The sequence below is a fragment of the Ursus americanus genome, chromosome X (assembly GCF_024610735.1).
Source record: "Ursus americanus isolate L20-20 chromosome X, mUrsAme1.1.p, whole genome shotgun sequence".
In the NCBI taxonomy this organism is placed as follows: domain Eukaryota; kingdom Metazoa; phylum Chordata; class Mammalia; order Carnivora; family Ursidae; genus Ursus; species Ursus americanus.
Genome location: NC_142164.1, coordinates 83599987 through 83626953, shown reverse-complemented (window position 1 = coordinate 83626953; position 26967 = coordinate 83599987). Strand labels below are relative to the sequence as shown.

Below are 26967 nucleotides of genomic sequence, written 5' to 3'. Positions count from 1 at the left end.
GGTTGAGGGGGGTCTGAGCGGCCCCAGTGTGCAGGCAGGGGCGCAAGCATTGGCTGCACACAGAGCACGCCGCTTTTAGCACTTATCATCCACACAGCAAGGTCCCGTGCTCAGGTCCGGACGCTGCCGGATGACACACGAGCTGACAACCTGCACAGACGCTGGACCTCCAGCCCCTCCACGCGGCCACCGCGCTGGATGCGGGTCTTCGCCCGGGGCCCGCCCGCATGGGGAGGAGCGGCTCGGCGTCCGCGCGGAGGTCCGAGAACCCAGCTCCACACTGCCCAGGGATTCTCTCGTGACCTCATTTGTCTCAGAGATGGCTCCAGCGCGCACGTGAGGGTGTTTTCAATCACAGATTTGTTTGAAAATGAACAAGCGAAAATATTTTAAATGGGCAACAGTGGGTGTTTGATTTGTGATCATGGACTCAAGTCTTTGAAACTGTTACCTTAAATGTGTATTTGTTGATATACAAAGATATCTTTGACCCGTATAAATAAAAGCGGTTATCACACACACACACACACACACACACACACACACACACACACACAATTAGGAATATAAATCTGCCACCCCAAATATACCCATAACATATTCTAAAACCACACACACACACACACACACACACACACACACAATTACCCATCACCATTCATATTTGCTGATACGAGCTGGAATTTTACACAAGAGAGGTATGCCGTGTCACTTATTTGTGTATTATTGTGTATATTGTGTATTATTACACCTAGTGCTTGACTCTCTACTGCACAGTTTACGAAGTACTTTTACATAGAGTAGCCCATCCAGTTCTCACAGCGACCCCATCACGACGGTGCTATGGGGACCACGGTGCGTGAGAGACGTCTAAGGCTCGAAGGTGCGGTGTGAGCCGCTGGGAGTCATGGATCCGCCAAACGGCAGCGCCAGAACTGGAAAGAGGGTCTTTGGAGCGCAGGGCATTACACTAACCGCACCAGCCACCTTCTCGACTCCTACCACATCCTGTTCTGGAAGAAAGTACGGTACCTCTAGTCCTAGTCCTGGGTGCTAGCAGAATCCTAGGCCTTTCATCTTCTTAATTGCCAGTCATGTATGGATCCCAAGGCCATGACTGCTTCAGTCTCCCCTACTTTTCCCTCTCTGTTCGAGGATGGCAAAAAAAGACAAAGGAGATGATGTGCCCTGGTAAAGTCTTCAAGAATATGAGCCTAAGATCAGAATGAGAAGGTGTACCATTCTAAGACTTGCATTTCTACTCCTTCTCCCATTCCTCACTGATGAATATTACCATGAGACAGAGAGACAGAGAGACCGAGAGAGAGTTTGGTGGGAGAAGTTCACAAAACATGAAGGCTTCTATAGGTGAATTCTTTCCCTGACAACGGGCCCCGGAAGCAAACGGAGCGGTAGCACAAAATCAAAGCTAATTCCCATGATACTTTTTCAAGTTAGGGGGGAAAAAAAAGGCCCAGGTCTGCGTGACAACTATATGTGCGTAGGTCAAAGGGTCTGAATATATCTGTTTCCATACCCGCAGTGAAGTGGTGGAATGGTTATTATACATTTAACTGACGGCAGCTTTAATCACAGATGGCAGAACCATATAAGAACCAACGATTTCAGTGCCACCATAAGGACTCTTTAAAAAGGAAAGAGACTGAACTAATAGCAGGTAGCCTGAAAGACTGGCATTTCAAAAACAACTTAAATTGGTAACTGGCAAAGCCTGTTATTTGTTTTTCTTCTGGGAAAATGAGGCTGACAGAGGGAAGGCTCTGCAAAACCTTCAGTGCTTTTCAGCCATTAGAATGGCTTTCACAACCAGTGGTTTGGTTTCATTTTAAAGCAACTATGACCTTGATGATATGTTAAGATTAGTTCATTAAGTTGCCAAATTATTCATCACCCATTTGATCGGATAAGGAGTTCCCAAATTCTTCACTTAGATAGAGAATAACATTATTTGTACCCATAAAATCATCTGTGATCTGTGACACGTCAATAGGTGACATACAGATTTAGAGACTTTGGCAACCCCATAGAGTAGGCAGGAGAAGGACACATCTTTTGGTAGAGAAAACCTAAATCCGGAGGGACAGTAGGACAGATAAAGACAGCTTTTGTATTAACTGTTTATTTTGGAGTAACTACACATTCACAGAAATTGCAAAGATAGATAGTATAGAGGGGCCCCATGTGCCTCCACCAGATTTCCTCCACCGGTTATACCTTATATAATCATAGCACAAGATCAAATCCAGGACGCTGACTTTGGGACAAAGCGTGTAAATACTTCTGTGTCATTTTATCACATGTGTAGATTCATGGATCCACTGCCGTGATCAAGACACAGAACTGTGCCGTCACCACTAAGACTTCCTCTACAGTCACCCCCCGCTTAGTCCCCACCATCCCTAACCCACGGCAGCCACTAATTTGTTCTCCATCCCTATACTTTGGTCATGCCTAAAATGCTATATAAATGAAATCATACAGTACGTGACCTTTTGAGGTTAGATTTTTTTTTCCACTCAGCGTAATGCCTTTGAGGCCCATCCACGCTGTTGTGTATATCAGTCATTTGTTCCATTTTATCGCCGAGTTGTATTCCATGGTATGGCTGTGTGTTGAACCACGCACCCACGGCAAGACATTTTGGTTGTTTCCAGTTTGGGGCTATTACAAATAAAATTGCTATGAGCAATTACGTACAGACTTTTGTGTGAACGCAAGTTTTCGTTTCTCTGGGAGAAATCCTCAGTAATAAGATTGTGGGGTCATATGGTATTTTCAACTTCAGTTTTGTAAGAAACTATGAAACTGTCTTCCAGAGTGGCCACGCCAGTTTACGTTCCTACCGGCAATGTAGGAGCGCTCCAGATTTTCAAATCACTGATGATGAGACAACTATAGTCTCCGAGTGGGTGCAGAACACAGTAATAAGCAACGTGGGAGAAGGGAAAAACTAGAAAATTATGTAGGTCCGTTAACACAGAGATCCCCACGCTCTAAGAAACACTGGCAAAAAATCTCTTACCTTCTTTAAACTGTAGCCAGCGTGGAAAATAATCGGAGGCAGAAGGATGTTGAAAAAGACCTCCGGATCAAACGTTACCTGAAAGTTTGAAAAGAAAAAAGTCAGGGGTAGGGGGGTGTCTGACTGGCTCAGTTGGTACAGCATGCGACTCTTGATCTCAGGATCATGAGTTCAAGTCCTGCGTCAGGCACAAAGCCTACTTAAAAAAAGAGAGAGAAAAGTCAATTTCTAGTTTAATACCAGTTGGTGCTATAATATCTGCTTAATATTAAGCCACTGACTGAAGTTTGAATATTTGAAGCAAATAAGATAAATGTGAGAAATCGCGGACTCATCACAAGAGAGATGTCACAGTTCCCCTGTGGATGGCCATGTTCTTCTCCATACAGCACTCTGACTCCTGCTCTTGGTGTGCTGTTTAATATATATTAAGAAATAACAGTTCAATGCAATTTTGAGGACTCACAGAAAGCTTCCGGCCAATGTTTTTTAAACGACAAATAAAAACATCTTGATTTTTTATCAAGCCTTTATAAAGGTTCAACTGCAATAAAAGATGCTGTCATGATTCTTTATTAATATTCTGTATCCTCCCACAGAACCGTTTCTGACACTGTTCTAATGAATTTAAGTCTCTCTTGAGTGACCAGCCTTTTGTGAGACCTGATGTGGCCTGGATCAGAGTCGCCAATGACGCTGGCGGCTTTCTCAACATCAACATATGCAACTAATGAGTCATCGAACTTTACATCAAAAAAAATAAAAATTAAAAAAAAAAAGGAAAATTCGGCAGCTCGGGGGTGACTGAAATTACTTTGTAGGCTCGATACCCAGAAATCCCTCTGAAACTATTAAAAAGCAAAATCTTATCACATCCAGAAAAGAATTAAACAGTCTATATAACTCCTAAACTTTTTAAAGAATTTGTTCACGTTGGTAGATTGATCGGCTCTTACTGAAATTAATTTTAAAGCTTTACTCTAATTATTAAAAGTCAAGTTAAGGGGTGCCTGGGTGGCTCAGTCAGTTAAGTGTTTGACTCTTGATTTCAGCAAACGTCATGATCTCAGGGTCATGAGATCGAGCCCTGTGTGTGGGCTCCATGCTGGGCACGGAGCCTGCTTAAGATGCTCTCTCTCCCCTTCCCTCTGCCCTTCCCCGCACCGCTGTCTCTTACAAAAAAAGTCAAGTTAGCACGTCTCTTTAAAAACTGGGAATGTTAACCAGCCTAATTAAAAGCGAAATGGTTCTCACAAATTATGTTTTCTTCGATCTTCTTGCTGAAGACAGGAGTAGTGTGAAAAATGAGGAACGTCAGAATGAGAAGGGGCTTTGGACAATACCCAGTATGAGGACACTGGGGCCACAGTCACGTGGGAATGAGCACAAGAGTTTCCTGCCACCTACTCCAATACCATGCACCAAGCCGCCTCGGCACGTCTCTCCTCCCCTCGGCTAACAACGATGATCTCGGCCTTGTCTGCTCTCCCACCTTTGCTTTGTGCAGCAAAAGTTTAAACAGAACGGAGGTGAATCAACCTTTTCCTAAAGGTAACAGGAGCAAAAGTCAGCATCACCTTCTATTATGATCTTAAAGATGGAAATGGGTTGGATTCTTTTCCCTTTTCTCCCCCATCCTATCCAGTACAGACTCAAGCTGCCATTTCAAAACAGCCATGAGCATGGCGATTATATGGAATATCTTTCTCGGTTGCATTTAATTTCACAAATGTTTATGGAACTCCCCGGCATTCTGATGAGGGTTGAGAGCAAAGAGTTCACTAGGACTGCCTTTAAGGACACAGAGAAGATGGGCATGTTTAATGCTCCAGATTGAGACTAATTTTCCTTAAGGATTAGGGTAGATCTGAAAACAATAATAGTTTAATTTGTGGAGCATAGGCTATACCCTGCCTTTGATTGCAAGCCTTTGCACACGTTAGCCTTGTTCTATGTGAAAAGAGACTCCCTACAACCAGGATCACCCAGAGTTTAGACAGAAGTCTCCTGCTGATAAGCCTGGGTCTACAGGGTAAGAGAGTATATGTGGATAAATACAGATCTCTTGCTTCTCTTGGAAATCACCTGAGTGAAGAGATATATGATCCTTTTGTCGTGTATTTTAGCTACCCTGAGCATCAAATGAAAAATAGTGCCTGGACTCAAATTCTAAGACAACAAGGTATCCCTCCCCCAAAGATTCATTAAGCCTTTGGCATTACTCACCAATGAGAATGGGCACTAAATAAGTATTTGTAGAATACGGCAAAAGAACCAGGAAGAACTAAGACTTACAATTGGGGACACTGAATAAATGAGCTTAAAGTGAAACCAATCTCTTTTTTTTAAAGATGTTTACTTATTTATTTGAGAGAGGGAGAGACTGATAGAGTAAGAGTTGGGGGGAAAGCAGAGGGAAAGGGAGAAGCAGACTCCCCGCTGAGCAGGGAGCCCAATGCGGGGCTTGATCCCAGGATCCCGGGATCATGACCTGAGCCGAAGGCAGAAGCTTAACTGACTGAGCCACCCAGGCACCCAGAGTGAAACCAATCTTATTTTAAGAAAGAAACAACCCCATCCTTAAACCATAACAAGAGACATAGTAAAGAAGAGATGGGGGTGGAGAGACAGACTGAGTGGTGATGTACAAACCCACTGCACAACATGGCGGCCCACATCAGCTCCTGATCCTAACAAAGCTGACAGGCTCAAGTTCACATCTGGTTCATTCCTCTCCTCATCATAGCCCCAAAGCTTCCTAGCAAAACTGGGAGCCAGGAATGTTACCCACGCTCCAGGAGTCTGAAAGGATTTCTCTCCACAAGGCCGGGATGGAATCAGAAAGTCACAAACCATGTCAGGACCCCAGTGGCAGAGTGTTCCCCAGCTCACCTTCCTCAGCATGTCATTCTGCTCTACACTGTTGATCTTGCCAGGGCTGATTTCTCCTTTCAGGGTGTATTCGAAGAACTTCCCGCTGACATTCACTAATAAGGTGCTGAAGGCCCTGTCTTCCTGAGTACAGCTGAGTGACTTGTCATGACCGCTGGAGGCAGGGGTGCCGTACCTCAGGATCACCCCAACGATGAGCCCTGAAACAGAGTGGGGGGAAAAAAACACAAAACATCAGGCCTGCGGAAGGACAGAAAGAGCATGGACAGGACGACACGGTCGATTTGCAACAACTAAGAAACGCAGAAGTAATCTTCGAGCCCGGACATGAAATGCATGCAGCTGCACGGTCCTTCCGAAGGGTTAACATCCTCTGGCATGAGTCCCTCATCCACCAGGAGGACAAGGTGGGACAGTACCTTTCCTGGTTATTATGGCACTGAGTATTTTTCCCAAGTGCTCGTGTCTCATTTCTCAGGCTTCTGGTAGAGGAAGATGGAATGATAAGAAGCAAAGTCTTTTCTGCCAAGGACAGCACAAAGCAGAACGGCCGGGCTTTGATCTGGACCAGCAACAGCCTTAGCCCAGTCCTGTGGCCATCTGCCAGCAAGGACCAGGCCACAGGAATTTCTAGCTCCTAAAAATGCAACTTGCTTTGCCACACACCAGAGGAAGGGGGGAAGAAATGACAGAAAGAAAAGAAATGCTTTTGTTGAGGTCATTTCAAGTACTGGGTATCATGGAGGAAGTAATTATATCCCTCGGGGAGCTGAACACCACAGTGCAAATTTTTATGATCGTGATTCAAGGAGTGTAGAGCTGTCTTCTTGGAGCTGTGGCTACGATACAACTAAAATAATGAGCTGCAAGTCTTTAAGTCTCATTCCGTTCTTAGGTGGGGTTTCCCATTAGGGAAAAAAAAAACTCAACAAGATTGTGTATAAGCATGTGATTCCACTGCAAAGGAGTGTTGCTCCCTTGGTCCTGGACAGGAGTCCCACATGCCACAGTAAAAGTGAGTGACATGTGAAGAAAACATAAATTGCCACAAGACACTTTCTACAGTTATCTCTTAGGAGGAGGATTTCCAGCTTCTCTCTATATTCAGTTCTTTGCTAGCACTCTTAGAATGGTAAAAATGCTCCCCCCCCATCTCATTTTGCCATTAATGGAGAAAGTTCCATGAGAAAAAGAATGTTCTATGTTTACTATATTCTATAATGTCTCTTATCACCAAGGCATATGAGAACTCACAAGACGTTGTAGAAAAACAAATAATAAGTAAAATCTAGAAAAATACAGTTTTTTAGGCCAAACTCCGTACTGCATTATTATTATTATTATTATTATTATTATTATTATTATTAAAGATCTGTATTAACAGATACTTGCAGCTGGTTGACCTTCATGAAAAAAATCAAATTATAAACGTTTATTATAAATTAAAAAGGAGGTTCTTAATAATCTCAACCAGATATAAGCCAGTTTAAAACCTTTAAAGGTGGAGAAGGAAAAGCCAGCCTTTAAAGAAAAACATGCTGGTCGTTACCAAAAAAAAAAAAAAAAAGAAAGAAAAAAAAAGATGTTGTCTTTAGGAAAAAAACAATAAAAACCCCATAATGCAGATTGTTCTGGTCATCAGGTCATGGGGCATGCACTTGAGGTCTTCAGCACCGATCTTTTGTTCAGGTCTTATTGCTGGCATTGCATATTCATTTCTTTTCGTTGGGTGACTAATTGGGATGATGTTGGAGCTGGTAAGCTAGCACTTAGTGTCTCCCTGCTCAGCCTTGGAATGGACTTCCCAGCTGCGGTCTCTCGGCCATCTTGTGGTTGAGGGTTTCCTGGGTGTCTGTGCTGGTAACTGAATTTGGGGAGGTCCCTACACTGAGGTGGCTGCTGACCCTGGGTCCCTTCTCCTTGATTTTCCTGCTCCTCTTCATGGCTGTCCTAGAGAATCACAGTCTCTAACCCTGATGGATACTCTGTCTCCCTGGTCTACCTTGTTCTCTCGTACCTTGGTTGCCAGCGCCCTTCTCCCTACATAGGAGGCTTGGAAGACTCTGGTCAATGCTCAGAGGGTCTCTGTATAGAGTAAGGTGTGCGCTGCTGGGCCTGGCGTCCTTTTACTTTTTCCCCGTTCTCTGTAACATTTGCTGCCTCTGCACCCTTTTCTCCAACAAGAATATCGAACCACATATTTTCTCTACCCTCTGCACTGGGAAGGTGCTTCCTAGGGGTTCTTCCTCTTTATGGTAGTCTAGAGGACAAGTATATATCACTTGGTGTCATTCCTGTGGATGAAACCAGATCCATTTCTGACACTGAACCATTTTACTATTCCTTACACTTTGGTCGTGATGACCTTCTTGTCCCTGCCGTGGGCCACCACTCCCTCCACCCTGCCCACAGAGCCACGCTGGGTGGTGGCAGTGCTGAGGAGGGGTGATGGGAGGCCGCTGGGCCTCAGCCCTGCTGCTCGGGGTTGCAGTGATGGGGACAGTGACCGGGGCTGGCTGTGGCAGCTAGAGCTCCTCCCTGGGTGGGATGGTGATGAGGTCGCCAGAGCAGGGTTCTGCTCAAAGCTCTCTGGGGTTGCTGCTCTCCACTCCAGATGGAACTCGTATTTTTTTTTTTTTAATTTCTTCACTCCCTGGTCAGGCAGTTATTTTCTGGTCAAGTTTTACATGACAAGAGACAATTTCATGGCCCTTCAACACTCATGTAATACAGGATGACCTGCAGAGTCTGATTAACTGTCACATGATTTAACTTCAGTGTCTTCATCAGGAAACCAAAGTAGGTCATTTACAGAAGACTATCTTCCTCCCAAATCAATAGCTGCTTCCCATAACTCACTGTTTCTTTACGGTATGAGCCTCATTATTAGTGGGGGTAACTAGAAGGTAAACCATGCTAGCACAGGGTCTTCACGATGACTACCACTTCAATGAAAGAGGAGGTGTGATACTGTCATTTAGAATAGGAAATCTATATATTTGGTCTTTGTCCCAATCTCCTGATACACAGATCCTAAAACCCTTGGAATCAGGGAGAGGTTAAGTGTCTTTTTGTATGCTAGTGAGATGACTGGTGGCTGGGGGCTCCTGGATTATCCTCAGGATGGGAGCTGGTTGCCAAGGGAACCAACCTGATGATTACAGAGTTGAAAAATTAAACCCCGCCCCAAAACTCCAGGGAGAGGAGAGGGGCAAGAGGTAGAGTTAATCACTAATGGCCAATGATTTAATTAACCATGCCTAAGTAGTGGAGTCTCCACAAAAGTCCCCAAAGGATGGGGGCTCAGAGAGCTTCCGGGTTGGTGAACGTGTGGAGGTGTGGGGAGGGTGGTGCGCCCTGAGAGGGCACGGAAGCTCCACACTCCTTCCTTCATATCTTGCCTACGTAGCTCTTCCACCTGACTGTTCCTGAGCTATATCCGTTTATAATAAACCTGCAATAGAATAAATCAACTATTTTCCTGAGTTCTTTGAACCATTCTACAAATGACCGAACCTGAGGAGGGCGTCATGGGAACCTCGGATGTGTAGCAGCTGGTCGGCCAGAAGTGCAGGTGACCACCTGGAACTTGTGATTGACATCTGAAGCTGGGGGGGGGGGGTCTTGTGGGACTGAGCCCTTCACCTGTGGGAGCTGAGGCCATCTCCAGGTAGTGTCAGAATTGAGTTGAATCATAGGACACCCAGTCACTACCCAGTTGGAGAATCGCTTGGTGTGGGAAAATTCCCACGCATCTGGTAACAGAAGTGTTGGGTGTGAGTATTGTGTAAAGGGGAAAGAGGAGTTTTTTTCCTTATTGGAGCTTCATATTTGCTGACAAATTCCTCAATTACAGGAAATGCCCTTGCACTCTCTCCCAGTAACCATTACCATCATACTAAAAGTGCTATTAACTGACGGATTTTGTTTGTATATACTGATAAAATGTTTCCCTTTCTACCTGGGCCCAGTGCACCCATTTTAAAGATGGGAGACCGTGAAGGTGACGCTGCTGCCCCCTTGTGGGAAAACGTGGCAACATAAAACACCACAGCAAAGACACAAGGTCAACACCATGCTAATAGTTTTGACCAAAACGATACCAAGCAACAGGTGGACTTTGAGTTACTCAAGTAGACTCTGAGTTACTCCTCAAGCATCTTAGATTCATATTTATTATCACTGTAGTTCATGGCACAAAGGAACAAAGTCACTGCTACGATATTAAGTTCATGTTTACTGTCTTCCACTTCAAGAAAGAGTAAGACATTAGGACTGTGGAGGTGCATTCTGGTAAGAAAAGGATAAAGGGGGCCCCTGGGTAGCGCAGTCGTTAAGCGTCTGCCTTCGGCTCAGGGCGTGATCCCGGCGTTCCGGGATCAGGTCCCACATCGGGCTCCTCCGCTATGAGCCTGCTTCTTCCTCTCCCACTCCCCCTGCTGTGTTCCCTCTCTCGCTGGCTGTCTCTCTGTCACATAAATAAATAAAATCTTTAAAAAAAAAAAAAGGATAAAGGTGTAGAAAAAACATGAATGGCATATTTTTATCTGCTAGATCTGGAAGACATCTGCTGATTGGGGAACTATAAAAAAGTCCTAACTATAAGGAATTAAAACACAACATTAAGCTTTTTTTAAAAGCTCAAAAGAGTCAGTATCCACAAAAACAAAATGATGGAGATCAACAGAGGCACTGAAGATTTTACTGGATCAATATCACGGCGTTCTGGATTACAAAGAGAAATAACCTATTATGGACGTGGGCCAGAAAAGGAGCACAGAAGATGTCAGCTGCCGAAGAAAACGAAACCACTGACTTCACAAGTATATGAGTAACATCAGGGAAGAATGTAGTTTTAAACTTTTACAGAAAGCAAAGATGGATGAAATTCCTTTGACACCTGATAGGGCTTAAAACAAGATGGTGAACTTCAAAGACACAAAAATTCAAGACTTCCTCAGGAAAGAAAAAATTAAGACTTTCACCTTGGAGGTACGGAAACAACTCACTTTGCGACTGTATTAGCATATTGTGCTTGTGATGTACAGCGGCCACCGTTTCTAATTTTTAAAAGAAAGACCAACCCCCCTCCCATATACATGATATACATATACACACACACACACACACACACACACACCCCATCCAAAAACTGCTGGTATGAGGAAGGAATTTAATTATGGACAAAGTGTGGTTCAAAAACCCCACGCAGCCGTTAAAGAAACTAGGCCCCATGAATTGAGTGCCAGTTCCTGCTTTTGTGACTGAAGCTGTTGGGAGGACAGTTGAACGAGTCGACACTCGGCTAGCTGTAATTCTAGACAGCCATCCACCTGCTGTAATATTTAGATGTCTCTATTAATAAGCCTTTGTTAAGGAGTTGGGGAACAGGTGCATGGATGCACTGTTCTCTAATGAGGTTTCACTTCCACTGTATGAGCAACTGGGAGCAGATGATCACCAGTTCAGTCTGGCTACCACTGTGGGCTTGTTTACAGCACACACAGGTTGTTCTGAGCTTGAAAGCTTCAGCTGAAATTCTGAGAAAAGAAAGCACCCCGTTCCACACCCAGATGCACAGTGTGAGAAGAAAGTGAACATAATTTTGAAACATTTCCATTTGTAATCACTCCCTATTTCCTACTCTCAGCCCCAGGCAACTACTGATCAACTTCCTGTCTCTATAGATTTGCCTGTTCTGGACATTCCATATAAATGGAATCATAAAATATATAGTCTTTTGTGTCTGGCTTCTTTCGCTGAGTGTAATGTTTTCAAGGTTCTCCTGTGTGGAGGGAAAGTATCAGTATTTCATTACTTATGAGTGCTGAATAGCAGTCCATTGTATGAATATACCATATTTTGCTTATCCACACACCCGTTGATACACATTTGGATTGTTTCCACTTTTTTGCTATTATAAGTAATGCTGCTCTGGATATTTGCATACAAGTTTCTGTGGACATATGTTTTCATTTCTTTAGGGTAGTTACCCAGGAGTGGAACTTCCAGGTCATATGGTAAATCTATGCTTATTATTTTAAAAAACTGCCAATTTTTTTTCCACTTGGGAAACTGTTTACCTTGAGAGTCACCCAAGTAGTGAATTAATACTCACTCCTTTTGGCTGTTGACTAGTACTCCATTGCATGAATATACAAGAGTTTCTTTATCCATTCACCTGTTGAGGGATAGCTGGCTTGTTTCCAGCTTTGGCTACCACAAGTTAAGTTGTTCTGAACATCCATGAACAGGGTTTTACGTGAATGTGTTTTCATTTCTCTAGAGTAAATACCCACAGTGGGACTGCTCGGTCACAGGGCAAGTGTGTGTTTAACCTCATTAGAATCTCCCAAGCCATTTCTCAGAGTTACTATGCCATTTTGTGACAACCCCTTTCCCCCAAGCATTGTATGAGAGTTCTAGTTGCTCTACATCCGATAACTTTTGATAATATACCAGAAAACCTCTGAATCACCAAACAGCCAGCCTGGGAGTAATGCTACCCTGACAGAGGATGACTTTGATGAAAGAAATAAACTGAGTCCATAGCTCATTAAGACATAAGTTCTGTTTTGTCCCGTCCAGTATATGAGACACTAAAATAGTGAAAATCAAGCCCATCAGTCAAGAGTTTGACCTCCAATCCAATGTCCCTCTTCTCCAGCAGCTGACATTCCAGAGATTTTAATAAGACCAAGATGGAATACGTCTTTGTGATTCAAAACCACCATCAGTTATAAGTAGCTTCGCCAAATATGGAATGTCACAGGAATAAAAAGAACAAAATGATTTTAGGTCTTAGATATCTCTTAACAAAACTAGACATGGGGAAATCGTTACACTGTCCCATGAAGCTCTTGGGTAAGCCACCACAAAAACCTTCCCATCCTTGCTGTGCCATACAGCACTTCTCCACACGTGACCATATACCATATAACCTTCTGACAATCCTTACAAAATGAAGATCCTCATTCTAGTGTAGAATGAAAGAGTGGAAGAGCCTTTCAGTGAAAACTAGGACCAAGGAAGCAGACTTGGGCTCCATGACTGAACTTTCAACTAGAGGAGGCCAATATGGTACCCAAGTGTAGGCGGATTACACTTGCCTCACTCTAGGTGGGGCCTATGCTGGCTCAATACTTCCAGGGCTGGAGGGATTATTTCTGCCTAATCCAGGGTTACAGTCTCAGGAATCCCATTACTGCCACACCCCTAAACCACGCTCTCCAAGCTCTGCCACTAATCAGTGAGACATTTTGACCTGGCTCCTTTATCTCCCAGTTGGTTTAAAATTTTGGTAGGGAACAGAGTATCACTAATTCAACCCCTTGAATGCCAACAGTGTAGATGACCACCCATATTCTTAAACACATTTTCTTCAAAATACTTTTAAAATGAAATTCACAGGTATGTTTGAGTGGAAGATAATGGGAAGCCAGCAGATTCCTGGATTAGGTGTAAGGACCTTTCAAATTATAGTATTGGTTTTCTGTTTTAGACCAGGTATATGATTTTTATTTGTTTCTGCTTCACATTCTGCCATTTTCCAAAATCAAGGATGGTACCTGTGGCTAAGTCATCACTCAGCACATTTTAATTGCTTTTTTGTGTATTTCTCCTTTAATTAAACACATTTATCAAATTCAAGTCAACTGCCAAAGGACTACAAAGGTTTCTATAGCAGGTCATCACCCATTTTCCTGACCTGTTTGCCACTCTTTAAAGGCCCAGCAAAGACTTTCAGATGAACACCAGCTACCCTTTGACATAAGTTAATCAATCTTTGCTCTGAACTTCTGCCTGGAATTCTCTCCCCACTCTGTCTTCCCTAATCATCCTCACAGGGTTAAGCCCTACTTACCCTTCAAGTCACAATATAGTTGTCACTGCTTCCAGGCAAGGCAGCCCTTCCTGATACCTCAGGACTGGACTGGATTCTCCACAACCAGGGCTGCCCTCACAGAATGCCACCCGGAAGATGCTCCCTGGAATTGTTCAGGGCACAACCTACACAACCGTATGGGGCTGCTCTGCTCACCATGCATCTCCAGAGCACAGTCTCTCGTGGTGACCGTGTTATCAGAGCGACGATTGCACTGCACTGTCATCCCCAGGGCTAATTCTCCCAAGGGCAAGGCTCAGCGAGTACTCACCAGCCATTCCTGTATGTGACCCACCCCAGCCACACAATAAAGGGAAGTAGACCCTGGGGACATTAGCCAGTAGCCATCTGTTAACAAAGAATCACCTTGTGTGAGTTATAGGACAAGATACTTAGTTCTGAACCCCAAGAAGGCAACTACCTATTTTCAACCTCTTACCTGCCATAAAATCCAAGGGCACCCACACTTATTAGCCTTTCGAGTTTGGTCCAAATTAATGGATACAATTCAAGTACTCTCCCAGGTTAAAAACCTTCCAATGGTTTTCATGAGGCATATTATAGAATCTACCTTCCTAGAGGCTCTGAGGTTAAGGACCACTGCAAATAAACGAACGCACTAATCGCAGTTCTCTTAGAGAGCCAGGAAACCGGAGCACACAACAGCAACTACATTTGCTGCTCTAGTGACTGCAATTACTAAGGGGTGGCTGAGCCGTAAACTGACATAAATGCAAGTATACAGACACACGCAAGTGAGAAGGTAGGGTTTTGATAGCCCATGGGAAAATAAATGAACAGACTGAGCCAGACTCACCAAAGTTTTAACTGATGACGGTGTAGTTTTGCAAACCAAAGAAAATAAAACCTATTTAAGAATTCACCTGAATTCAAAGACTATCAACCAAAACAAATGAGCTGCTATGGATGGAACTGTGTTCTCGCAAACTTCCTATGTTGAAGCCCTAAACCGCCACCCCGCCCATGTGACTGTAATTTGGAGAAAAGGTCTTTGAGGAGGAAATAAAGATTAAGTGACATCATAAGGGGGGGTCCTCATCCAATAAGACGGGTGGCCTTCTAAGATGAGGAAGAGACACCTGCTTCCTCTTCCTGCACACACGTGCTCAGAGGAAAGGCCACGTGAGGACACAGCGAGCAGGTGGCTGTCTGCGAGCCAGGAAGAGAGCTCTCACCAGAACCCAACTATGCTGGCACCCTGAACTTAGACTTACAGCCTTCAGAATTGTGAGAAATAAATTTCTCTAGTTTAAGTACCCCAGTCCATGGTATTTTGCTAGTAGCAGCCCGAGTTGACTAATACACTATGTTTCTGAGAAATTGCAGGGGGCTTCTCTGGAGTACCAATAATAGCCTTGCAGCTAACGCACACCCGACCTCACAACTAGGAAGCCTTTCTTTTACAGATAAGAAGTTAAGGTCCCACTGCTCTAACACAGGGTCCTTAACCACCGCTACTCCACGGATGGTTTTTGTCTGTCTTTCCTTTTCCCATACCACCATCACGATGACCCTTCTTAATCTCCCAAAGGAGACTTTCGCCATATTGTCCTCCTGGTATGAACTCAGACTTCTGTAGAAAGTATTTTTGGAGCACCTGGGTGGCTCAGATGGTTGAGTGTCTGCCTTTGGCTCAGGTCACAACCCCCAGGTCCTGGGATCGAGTCCTGCATTGGGCTCCCAGCTCAGCAAGGAGTCTGCTTCTCCCTCTCTCTGCCTCCTTTCCCTGCTTGTGCTCTCTCTCTCTCTCTCCCCCTCTCAAATGAATAAATATTTTTTTAAAAGAAAGTATTTTCCTAGGGCACTAGCCAAGAAACTACCATACTTCTGTTCTCTCTGATCAGAACTGATGGAGCCAGACAAAAGATTAATTTTCATTAATGTTTTTAAAACATCACCTACTTGGGAAGATACTGAAATGTGTTGTGTTTACAGATTTAATCAGAGGCAGACAAGCCATAATTTTTAACTCAGATGATCAATACAACAATTCTAAACAAGGAGGACAAAGATTTAAATTAAATTGATGATGACCTATACTAGTAAGTGCACTATGTAGTAAGACTACAAAAAACTTGATTATGAAATATATCAGCTACCCAAAAATATAAGTATAGTACATACAGGGGATAAAGAGTAATATAATTGGAAAAGAATACATAGGGGGTTCAAAGGTACTGGTAATTTTGTTTCTTAAGCTGGATAGTAAATACAGAGGTGTTTATTCCACTTTTTAAGTTATATACACTATTTGGTATATTTAATATATTTCACAAGATTTTATCAGGCTAAGAATGGTCTACCAGACCTCGAGGTGGTTATCACTCAGCTTACTCAACAGCACCTTACCAAGAGAGCTAAGCGCCCTTTATATTCTTCCCAACCAAGACCTGAACTTGCCCTCACCCCACCGTCTGGAAACTACTACCCTGAACTGGGTGTTTATTATGCCCTTAAGAGTTTAATTGTGGACCTATGTTGTTTCATTTTGTATGTCTTTGAATTATGTGTGATATGAATTATTCGGGGACTTGCTTTTCTCTCCTTTCATGTGCTTACGAGAGTCATCCATGTTCACGCGTGGCTCGGGTGCACTGTGGCTCACTGCTGTGTCGTGTTTGAGCACATGGATGGAGTTTCCTTCTGCTTTTCTGTACCACTTTCTGGGTAATTGCTTCACATCCATTGGTCTGCTTTGCCAGTTCTCTCTTCAGCTTTTTACCCTATCCATTGAGTTTGTAATGTCAATGCCTGGTTTTCACTTCTTGAAATTCTATTTGGTTCTTTTCCAAATATGCTTCACTTTTTGTTTGCCAACAGAATCTGAACTAAGAGGCGAATATGTTTATGACCCTCAGCTCTGCACTCTGGGACTACTGTTCACTTATTCCAATCGGCTTCGCGGGACGGTTAGCAACACACTGTCATAAAAGGTCTAAATGCCTCTTCCAAAGGGTACTGGCTAAATAAATTGTGGTCCCTTCACATAATGGAGTCTGTAGCCATTATATGAAAAAGAATGCAGCAGTGCTACACCCAATGCATTGAGTGAAAAAAAAAAAAAAAACAAGGTGCAGAAAGAGTTGCACAGCACATTACCTTTCTGCCTGGGAAATGAAAAAGAAAATCTATCTCGGGTTTGTAAGTGCAGCCAAATTCCCTGAAAGGATATCCACACGAAGATGTAACACTGGTATCTCTGAGGAGGGGAACTGAGTTAGTCAGGGATCAGAGAAAAGATAGGATTTAATTTTCACCCTGGAGCTATTTGAATTTCCTACCATGCGCAATATATATTTATTTCCCATTAAAAATCAAACTGATGGCTAAATACTGAAGTAAGCCAGGCCATTTCCGACCTCTCTGCTCTCGGCACATGCTATCCACACTGCCAGGTCTGCCTCCCAGTTCCCACTGTGCCCTCCCCTGTCTCCCTGACCAGTTTCTATTCACGTGCAGGACTCATCCAAAACCGTGCCCGCTTTGCCGCAAAGTTCACCACTCCTTCCTCTGGGCTGCTGGGGCCTACCTAACTGTTACTGCGTGTCTGTCCTCCCCATGAGACCGCAAGCTCCACCGAACCCAGCGCGATGTCTGGAACGTGGTCATCTTTCAAGAAATGTTTGCTGAAAGAATGAAATCATGAAAATCAAACACTATAATTTGATGACAAATACTATTAATAGATTATACACATATGGAAGCATCAGTTCCCCAAACTGTGAACATAATGCTCTTTGGAAGGCAACGAAACAGCATTGGAAAAGATGACTTTGGTATTTTTGTTGCAATTTCTTGAGTCACGAAATTGGTGTCTGGGAAGCATCCAAAGTCAATAACCAGAGTCGACATTAACGACACATCAAGAAACACTTCACACCATCTTCCCAGCAAAGCCTTTTATGTGCTTATAAGAGCGGAACAAAATATAATTACTCACTGGTTTAAGTTCAACCCGGCTCAAAACTATATCATATTTAACGGCCTACTTGATAAAAATTATTTGAAAATAAAACACACAGTGGAGAAGCTATAGTAGAAAATCTGGGGGTGCCTGGCTGGCTCAGTCAGAGGAGCATGCAACTCTTGATCTCAGGGTCACGAGTTCAAGCCCCACGTTGGGTGTAGACTTTACTTAAAGATATAAACTTAAAAAAAAAAAAAGAAAAGAGGGGCGCCTGGGTGGCACAGCGGTTAAGCGTCTGCCTTCGGCTCAGGGCGTGATCCCGGTGTTATGGGATCGAGCCCCACATCAGGCTCCTCCGCTATGAGCCTGCTTCTTCCTCTCCCACTCCCCCTGCTTGTGTTCCCTCTCTCGCTGGCTGTCTCTATCTCTGTCAAATAAATAAATAAAATCTTAAAAAAAAAAAAAAGAAAAGAAAATCTGTTGTTCATTCTTCTAAGAGCTGGTACTGAACAGGTGTATGCCACATTCCAGGAGGACAGGGCTTTGGGCTGGGTGCTGAGGAGGCATGGAGAACCTGCCCTCCTGAGCCCCCTCCCAACACCACACCTGCCCCCGCCAGCCTGGGAACACACAACCAATGATAAAGCCAAATTGTGACAAGCACCATAAAACAGAGGCATAAACAGGTGACAGAGTAGGGAACAGAATGACTCATTCTTCCAAAACTAATAACATACTGTATGGTGACTAACATAACATAATAAAATTTTTTAAAAAAAGTAGTTGAGGAAAACTTCACAGAAAAGGTGACTTCTCAATTGGGCCTTTCAGGATGAGTCAGACTTCGTGGGTGAAAGAAGAAAGAGGTGTGAGCTGTATTTCAGAGAAAGCCGTCAGCATGACGTGGGGAAGCGAACATTATCCAGAGCAGCATGGCTGGAGCACAGACCACACTGGGAGAAAGAGGAAGGGTGGGGACTAAGTGTCAAGGAGTGAGGTTGGCTCAGCAGCTCTCTGAGCCCCAGCCTTTTAGGTTTTCACGAAGGCTTCATTACATAGGCATAGTTAATTAAATCATGGGCCTTCGGGGACTGATTCAACCTCCAGCCCCTCTTCCCCTCCCCTGAGCTCAGGGGGTGGGACCTAAAGTTCCAACCCTCTAATCACAAGGTCGGTTTGCTGGCAACCAGCCCCCCAAGCCCAGGTGCTTTCCTAAAGTCCCCTGATTAACATAAACTCGGGTGTGGTTGGAACGGGTTGGTTATGAAATGTCAAAACACCTTGATTGCTCCGTTCACTTAGGAAATTCCAAGGCGCTCTGTGCCAGAAATGAAGACCGAATATCTATTTATTATAAATCACGATACCATAACAGTATTGTCTCGACTTGCATGTGTTTGAAATTTTTCATAATAAACAATTTTCCAATAAAAACCTTAATCCACCCAACGTGAAAATGTAAAGCAGTGATTCTGGCAACCGTAGGTCCAGCACGACCTTCCCATCCCCATTCCAGAAACTGACTTCCAGAGCTCCCGAGCAACCCCAACTCCACCGGGGCAAGAGGTAACCGTCACTGCTCCCTGTGCACATCCTTTCTCTCCCCATCCCTGTCCCCGTGAAAGCCGTTTCCCTGTGAGTCAGCCTCGTGTCAGTCGCCCACAGGCAGGCACCCAGTTCTGCACAGTTGCAACCATTCTTCTCACGTGGATTTTTTTTTTTTTTAACAGCCTCCTAGGCCTCCTCGCAGCCACCTCATGCTCCTCGGTGATCTACCTCAAAACCACTGCAAGGCCAGGAACTCTAAAATAAACATCTCTGCCCAGCTTAACGTCTTCCAGTGGCTCCTCGCCATCCAGGGGACAAAAGCCTCCACTCCTTGGCAAGGCACAATCTGTTGCTCTCTTTGTGTCCACTTGGCCAGGTCCTGAGGTTTTCCTGATACCATCTTAGTGCCTTCAGTTCTCACAAAGGACGTAAACCCCATTATCGAGCTGATTATCTGATTAGTGAGTGGCACAGCCGGCTCCCCAGTCCCGAGTCACAGCAGGGGATCTCCTGACGCAGGGTGGCCAGGCAGCCCTTCCTGGAAAGCCATGGTCACCATTCGGCCAGCAACCTCTCAGCTCTGTATTCATGCCAAGGCCTACCTGACTGTACCCAAGGGAGATGGGGCCTGAGGCTCATATATTCACAGCAGCTGGCTGACTAGATGGGCAAAACGGGGCCACAAAACAGAATTTTTCTCTGTGCGACTAAATGACTTGAGGCTTAAACTCAAGCCCAATCAACTGCTCCTTTCTGTCCGAGTGACAGCAGCTAAGCGAGAGGAATCCAAACAGATACTAACCCTAAGAGGAGAATTTAAGTCACACAAAAAAGACCTAATCGGTGGTAAGAATAACAAATAGGGACATGAATCACCTTTATTGAAGGTACTCAAAAGAGCTTAGCAAAATGCAAGTGGAGAGTTTGGAGAATAAGCCAGCCACTGGAAAGCTGAGCCCGAGACATCTTTTTTCTGGCACCATCGATGACGTCTCTTTCTTCCTTCCAAGAGCAGCCCAGTCACTCAGTCCCAAACTACAGCTTTTGCTTGCAGAGAGACAAAAAATATCATTCCAGCCTCGAAGCATTAACGATAAGTAAAACACGAACAGAACAAAGAAATCTAGGATCGGTGATAGTAATCAGGTTATACATTCAACAAATATTTATTGAGCAGCTTACCACATGCCAGGCACTGGGAATACAGCAGTCAACAAGAATGATAAAAGTCCTGCCCTCATAGGGCTTACATTCTAGTAGGGGAAAGAAGGCTTTAAGCTTACATTGTAAATATTTGATTTTTAAGTAATCTCTATACCCAACGTGGGGCTCGAACTTACAACCCCGAGATCAAGAGTCCCATGCTCCACTGACTGAGCCAGCCAGGCACCCCTAAACTTACATTCCAGTAGGGGAAATAATGTTTTAAAAATAAGGTAAATAAATTAGTGTATTATAAGTACTAAAAAGGAAAATAAAAGAGGGAAGGAGCTAATGTTGTGGGAAGTCCTGGGATAGAACACTGGTGCAGTACCACAGAGCAAGGAAAGGAAAAATGTTGAGGAAAAGAAAAGGTAACAAATGCTCATAAATATAGCTGGCTATCTTCTCAACATCTTGCCACTATATTCCCTGCCACTTACTTTTTTCTGTGTTTTTAAAAACAAAATGCCCACATCTTACTTAAATCAACAAAAAACAGTGTTCAGCTCCTCACTTGCCAAATATATATTGAGAACTGGCTCTATGTATAAGACCATGTCAAGTGCTAAAAGGAATATACCAGAAATAGCACACAATGATTCCTGCCCTCTGAGAGCCCATAGTCCAATCGAAGGCAAGTTGTGCAAACAAAAAAGCATCATGAAGACAATCCATCAACCATCCTTCTAGCTATGTTACAGTAGTGGACGTTCACGTTCTCAGGGGAATCGTCAGACAGTCAAATACTGTGTGAGCAGGGAGGTTACCACACCATCTGGTTGGTTGCTGTTGACAGGCCAGTGGAACAGAAAGGAAAAGTCTGTTGCAAAATACACTGCGAAGAATAAGGCAGCAGAATATGGTGAATAAAAAGATATAAATGAGGCAAAAGGGCAAAGAGAAGTAAAAGAAAACACCAAGGCTTTGAGCTGAGGTGGGTGGGAAGGTATGGACAGCATTCACAGGAAGTGAGAATGTCCAGTGGGAAAGCTGGGATTAAAAATGGAAGGTGCCGGGGCACCTGGGTGGTGCAGTGGGTTGAGCGCCCGACTCTTGGTTTCGGCTCGGGTTGTGATCTCAGGGTCGTGGGATCAAGCTCTGCGTCAGGCTCTACACTCGGCACAGAGTCTGTTTGAGATTCTCTCCCTCTGGACCTCCCCCTGCTCTCACGCATGTGCACGCACTCTCTCTCTCAGATAAATAAATAAAATCTTAAAAAAAAAACCAGAAGATGCTAACTCTGTCATCACATACACTGATTTCAGAGTATGGCACATTGGAGGAGGGGGCAGGGAAATGGCCCAAATGATGAGAACATTGGCCTCCGAAGAAGAGAATGGGATAAATTTCTATCCGAGGACAAAGGGAGGCCTCTTTTTCACTTGTCTTTTCTTGGAACTTTTGCATTTTGTACTATGATATGTATTACCTTAGCAAAAATTATTTTAATTAAGTTATGAGTTTCAGGACTGTATTACAGAAATTACAGTCAAGCCTAAATGTAAAGACCTTAAGCCAGCTATGTAAAAATGGTATCTGAAGCCATGGACCGAGAGTGAAAGAAACTTACTGGGTTAAGGACTGGACTTTGGGCAACTCCACACTTAGGCAAACAGAATGAAAGCAGGGCCAGCTGTGTAGACAGAAGACCCTCCTATGTGCCAGGAAGAAACTCATCTAAAAACACTACCAAAAGCATCATGGAATGCACCTGGAATGGGGGTGCGAGCAGAAGTGAGGGTCCCCAAGATTTAAAGGTAAGAGAATGAAGGTTTTCCTCAGATAGCCAGCAAAACTGCCATCTATTACATGTGACTGGCAAATTACAGGATTAAGCCAGGAGATTAGCTGTTCGTATGCCCCAAGGAGCCTGGGAATGCCCAAACCACAGAGTGACCCAGTTGGAATGCACCTGAGATTCATTTGGGGAGAATCTCGTGCACTGTGTGGTATCCAGTTTGGAAAAACACTGTGAAAAGAAGAAAAGCAAACCTCCAAAAGTCAGTTGGTAAGATGACCCATGTAACCCCTGGCTGACAGAAAGGACACTGTGCCTGACCTAAACCAGTTGGGGGTGAGGGGAGGGACAAGGCTCTCCCTACCAAGGAGACGGACCCACCAGCCTTTTCCAGTCTAGATACAAGCATATCACAACCAATTGCTTCTGTCTTTACTCTGTCCTCTAAGTCACCTTCTGGCAACAACTCAGGGTCTACACAGGGCAGTCTGCTGCTTGTCTACACAGAAAACAGTCTACTTTGTCTGAACTCTGCACTCCAGTTTGGTTCAGACTCTGAGCCTGATGAACTTGAGCTTGGCCCTGAGAGACAGAGTCACTCAGGCTGCTGACAGTTTTGGCTTTTGAGCGAGTGACATCATTGTCTAGAGTCTGGGCCAAGGACCATGCTACCTGTGTGGCCTCTTGCAGCCTGCCAGCCTTCTGGCAACATCTGTGCCACAGGTCTTAACAGCAAACTGCAAAAGAGTGTTTTCCCAATTCCACCTCGCAGCTCACTACTGTAATGACCGCTACGGCTGTGTCCTCAGTGTCTGTCTGATGGGGGACCGATATGTCCTCCAAATCCAGTCACTTACTTTGAACAGGGACAAAAGTCATTGCTAAAAGACTGCAGGGAAGAGCTTGGCATGAGCACTCACAAAAATCTCACACGTACAGACATCTTCATCCTTCATCACTGCCTGTCGTGCTCGGACACAAGTGATGGGGCGTGGCACACAGGAGAGAGAGAAGGCCAGCTGTACTCCTCCTCTCCCTCGTTCCCCCCTCCGCCTCTGCGGTGCCCACCCCTCATGTCAGCCTCCGGCCAGTCCACGGCTTGCTGAAGATACATATCCACAAATACATAGTACCCTTTTGCTTCTTTTAACTTCCAGAAATAGTAGCATAGGGCACGAGGAAACAGGTTCAGCTGCTGGAACCGAGACCAGAATACCAGTGGCTGACATGAGACAGGAGCCCATTCTCGCTCTCACATAAGAGTCAGAGTAGGAAGGTTCCTGGGGTGACAGGTGGCACCCCTGTCCTCCTGCTCTACCGTCCCCAGGCGTGGCCCTCCCCATCAGGTCCACATTGCAGGGCAAGAGAACTGAGAACAGGACAAGGACAGGCTCTCCCCTTCCCTTTATGGGGAGCACCTCTAAACTGTGCACATGACTCCCACGGACACCCCACCGGCCAGGACCTGGTCGCACGGTCGCATCTGACTGAGAGAGAGGCGAGGAAAGAAAGTCTTCTTTCCGGGAAGCCATTTCTCCTTCTACAAGCCCACTCTTGTGGAAGAAATGGAAAGCAGATCCTGGGGGACAAGTAGCCTTCTCTGCCATGTTTACTGGGTGGATTGGGCTGCGTCTCCCTTGTCCCCCCCACTCAATATTACGTTTTTGAGAGCTACCCACGTTCAGAAGCTAAGTGCGTGCATGTCCATTGCCGGTCAGTGGCACATCGCGCCTCTTCTAAGGGCTTACGGGACCGACTGCCTTTACAATTCAGGGTCTACATTCTCAGTGGGGTGTATGCAGGCACCACATGTGTTCAACTGTTCCCCTATCGTTAGACACCTGGGTCTTTTGAAGACACTCTATTTACAAAGTGCTTGGATCGCATCGGGAGCAATGTTCAATCCGTTAAATGCTAAGCTGTATGGATCGGTCTCAGGTACGGGCTGGTTGTTTCGTAAAGCCCTTAAGTCCCCTACGGCAAGCCAGTTAACACAGAAATTGATACTATTAAACTGTGTAGAAGGGGGACTGAAATGTATGGCTCTCCTTGACTTTCTGTGATTGTAATAAAGCATTGCAGGCTGTGCTGGCTTTCCTGACAACTGAAAGGAAGCCTTGGGTGCTGTTTGAGTCACGTCGTCTGATAGAAGGAAATAAGCCAGCTGAGAGAAATAAATGTTTGCTTGATCCTCATTCTAAAACAAATCTGTCTCAAGGCTCGATTAGCCAAAAAAAAAAAAAAAAAAAGAAAGAAAGAAAAAGAAAAAGATAATGATAACAACGTCTTTAACAGCCAGCTCTATAGAAAATGTCCAAGGCTTCTCCAGGGGGAGATTTGCCTTGGTTGACCCTTAACAAGTAGAGGACTTAACATTCATGTATTTCCCTCAGAGGGTCAAGTTAGTGCCCACGCTCACGTTGGCGTGGGATTCCTGCCTGGAAGGGGACACCCAGGAGGATGTCAGGAAAGGCTGATTTTCCCGAGAGCCCAGTGGCTTCCCAGTGGTTTGGTACTTTTAGAGGCATTACTACTAGTGACTCCAGTTTTATTAGGGGATTTTCCTCTCTTCTGTAGTTAACTGAAGGTTCCAAACCATTTTGGAGAAGTGAAAAGATACTGGTTATTTCTGTGGGTTTTTTTTCATGGCTCTGAACTACCCAAATATAGTATCTTCTTTTCAATTTTACTCATATTTGGTATTTTTTTCTAAACCACAGTTACAATACACCACCCCAGTGTTGTTTGCTTCCTCCTATTGCTCTAATTTGCCCCAAACAGAAAAAGTATGTTTTAGGACGTTAAAATAATTTCAAATCAATCCGTGCAGAATAAGAAATACTTATTGAATATGCACTTTATTCTAAAGGTTTTACATATAACCTTATCTCTTAATTTTCACTGTAACTTTACGAGGTAGGGTTATTTTACAGTTGAGAAAACTAGATCTTTGAGAGTAAATAACTTGCCTAAGGTCACATAGCTGACCGGGTCACAGAAACTAAAAGATCCAAACGCATTTACTTTAATTCCAAAGCAAGAGTTCTTTCGACTGTTTGCTGATGCCTCCCAGACGACAAGTGAATTATAAGTAAGATTTTGCTCAGATTTATAAATAATGTGTGTGCCTATTGTAGTGAACCCCTAAACCTTCCCTCAAAACATGCTACCCTCTTTAACCCGGCCATAATGAATGCATCCCCCCTCCATCTTGTTTTTTAGTATGTTTTATAAGGACCGCCCGCCCCCCCGCCTCAATCTGACCTGACAGGTTTCATCATTGCCTCCACACTTACAGACCACACATTTGTTCAACAAATGAGTTTTCAGCTTTTACTATGTCCCAGGCACTGTCCTAATGTTTGGGGATAGGTATCTGTGAACAAAACAAACAGAAATTCCTGCTCTCATGGAACTTCTTTACATTCTATGGGGAGGGGGGAGAAATATAGGAAATGAAATAAGTAAATTACGTAAGAAAAGAACACGGTAAATGCTATAGCAACAGCAGAAAAAGCATTAAGACTAGCGTGGGGTGGAAGGCTGAGATTTTAGAAAGAACCGACAGAAACTCGAGAACAGAAAAGCATGATCTTAGAATCTTATTTCATTTTCAAATTCAACAGGAGACTAGATACAGTGGAAGAGAGAACTGTAAAACTGGAAGATAAGTTTGTTGAAGGAGAGATTCATTCACCAAGCATATTAGTATTTGCATCTGGTATATATGAGACATTGTGCTAGATGCATTGACTCCTGTGCTTTCACGAAATTTCTTTTCACTTGGATTAACCTCAATTCTCTAAAGTCTACCCAAGTTCCTTGTTCACATTGATATCTCATTTCTCTAATACCCTACATATTAAAATAATCAATATTTATTTTTATCACAGATTAGCCCAGTTCTTAAATTATTCCACATCCCTAACTAGACTGTAAAGTCCTTGAGAATTAGGTCTATAGATTTCTTTTATATTCTATTCCCACATGGAATAGCATAGTACCACACATACAAAAACACCTAAATGCCCCAACCACACTGCTAATTAGCTAATGAACCTTGGCCAAATTGCTTGAGCCCTCCTGGACCTCAATTTTCCCTCCTGGCAGCCAAGATTAAATGAGCTCTATTTGCAAAGCCAGAATTGACAGCTCTGCTTCAGTGAAGTTAAGTAGGTGAATTCCTGCCTCAGTTTGAATCTCTGCTTCTCAGTTACTAGTTTGATGACTGTGGACAAATTACCTCTCATACCTCAGTTTCTGGATGTGAGGGCAATCTGGCTGCGACATCTGTCACCCCACTGATCGCCAGGGTTGATTCGGCTGATCTGGCTGGCTAGGCGGGTGTCCCCTCCTCCCTCACCGCTCCATGTGCGTCCCTCCCGAAGCTGCGTGCTCAGTCGAAGAGGACAACCTTCCCCGATAGAGGAGGACCGTTCTTCGGTCAAGGGTATACGAATAGCTGTGCTCCCCTGCTAGAACCTCCAAACAAGCTCCCAAGGTCCATACCTCAGTTTCTTCTCTTGTAGAGCAGGTGGGTTAATAAGAGTACTTGCCTTGTAATGTTGACTTAATAGTTGTGAAAATATAAGAGTCATGGCTCAGAATCCACTCACGTCAAGGGGGAAAAAAAAACCCACCAGAAGCTCTGAAATAACTGTGGACAATAAAGAAACAATGGGATCAAATGTTTGATGGCGTTGAACACATGCAAAATGCCCTATCAGAAG

At 44.2% G+C, this 26967-nt stretch overlaps 1 protein-coding gene across 1 annotated transcript in view; it reads right to left on the bottom strand.

The window, feature by feature from the left end:
• SLC9A7 (solute carrier family 9 member A7) overlaps positions 1-26967 on the bottom strand; it is a 132745-nt gene that overhangs the window by 66604 nt on the left and 39174 nt on the right. The window contains exons 2-3 of the mRNA XM_087860309.1: positions 5936-6135; positions 3044-3121 (exon numbers count right to left, since the gene is read on the bottom strand). Coding sequence (XP_087716435.1) covers positions 3044-3121; positions 5936-6135 — 278 coding nt within the window. The remainder of the gene's footprint in view (positions 1-3043; positions 3122-5935; positions 6136-26967) is intronic.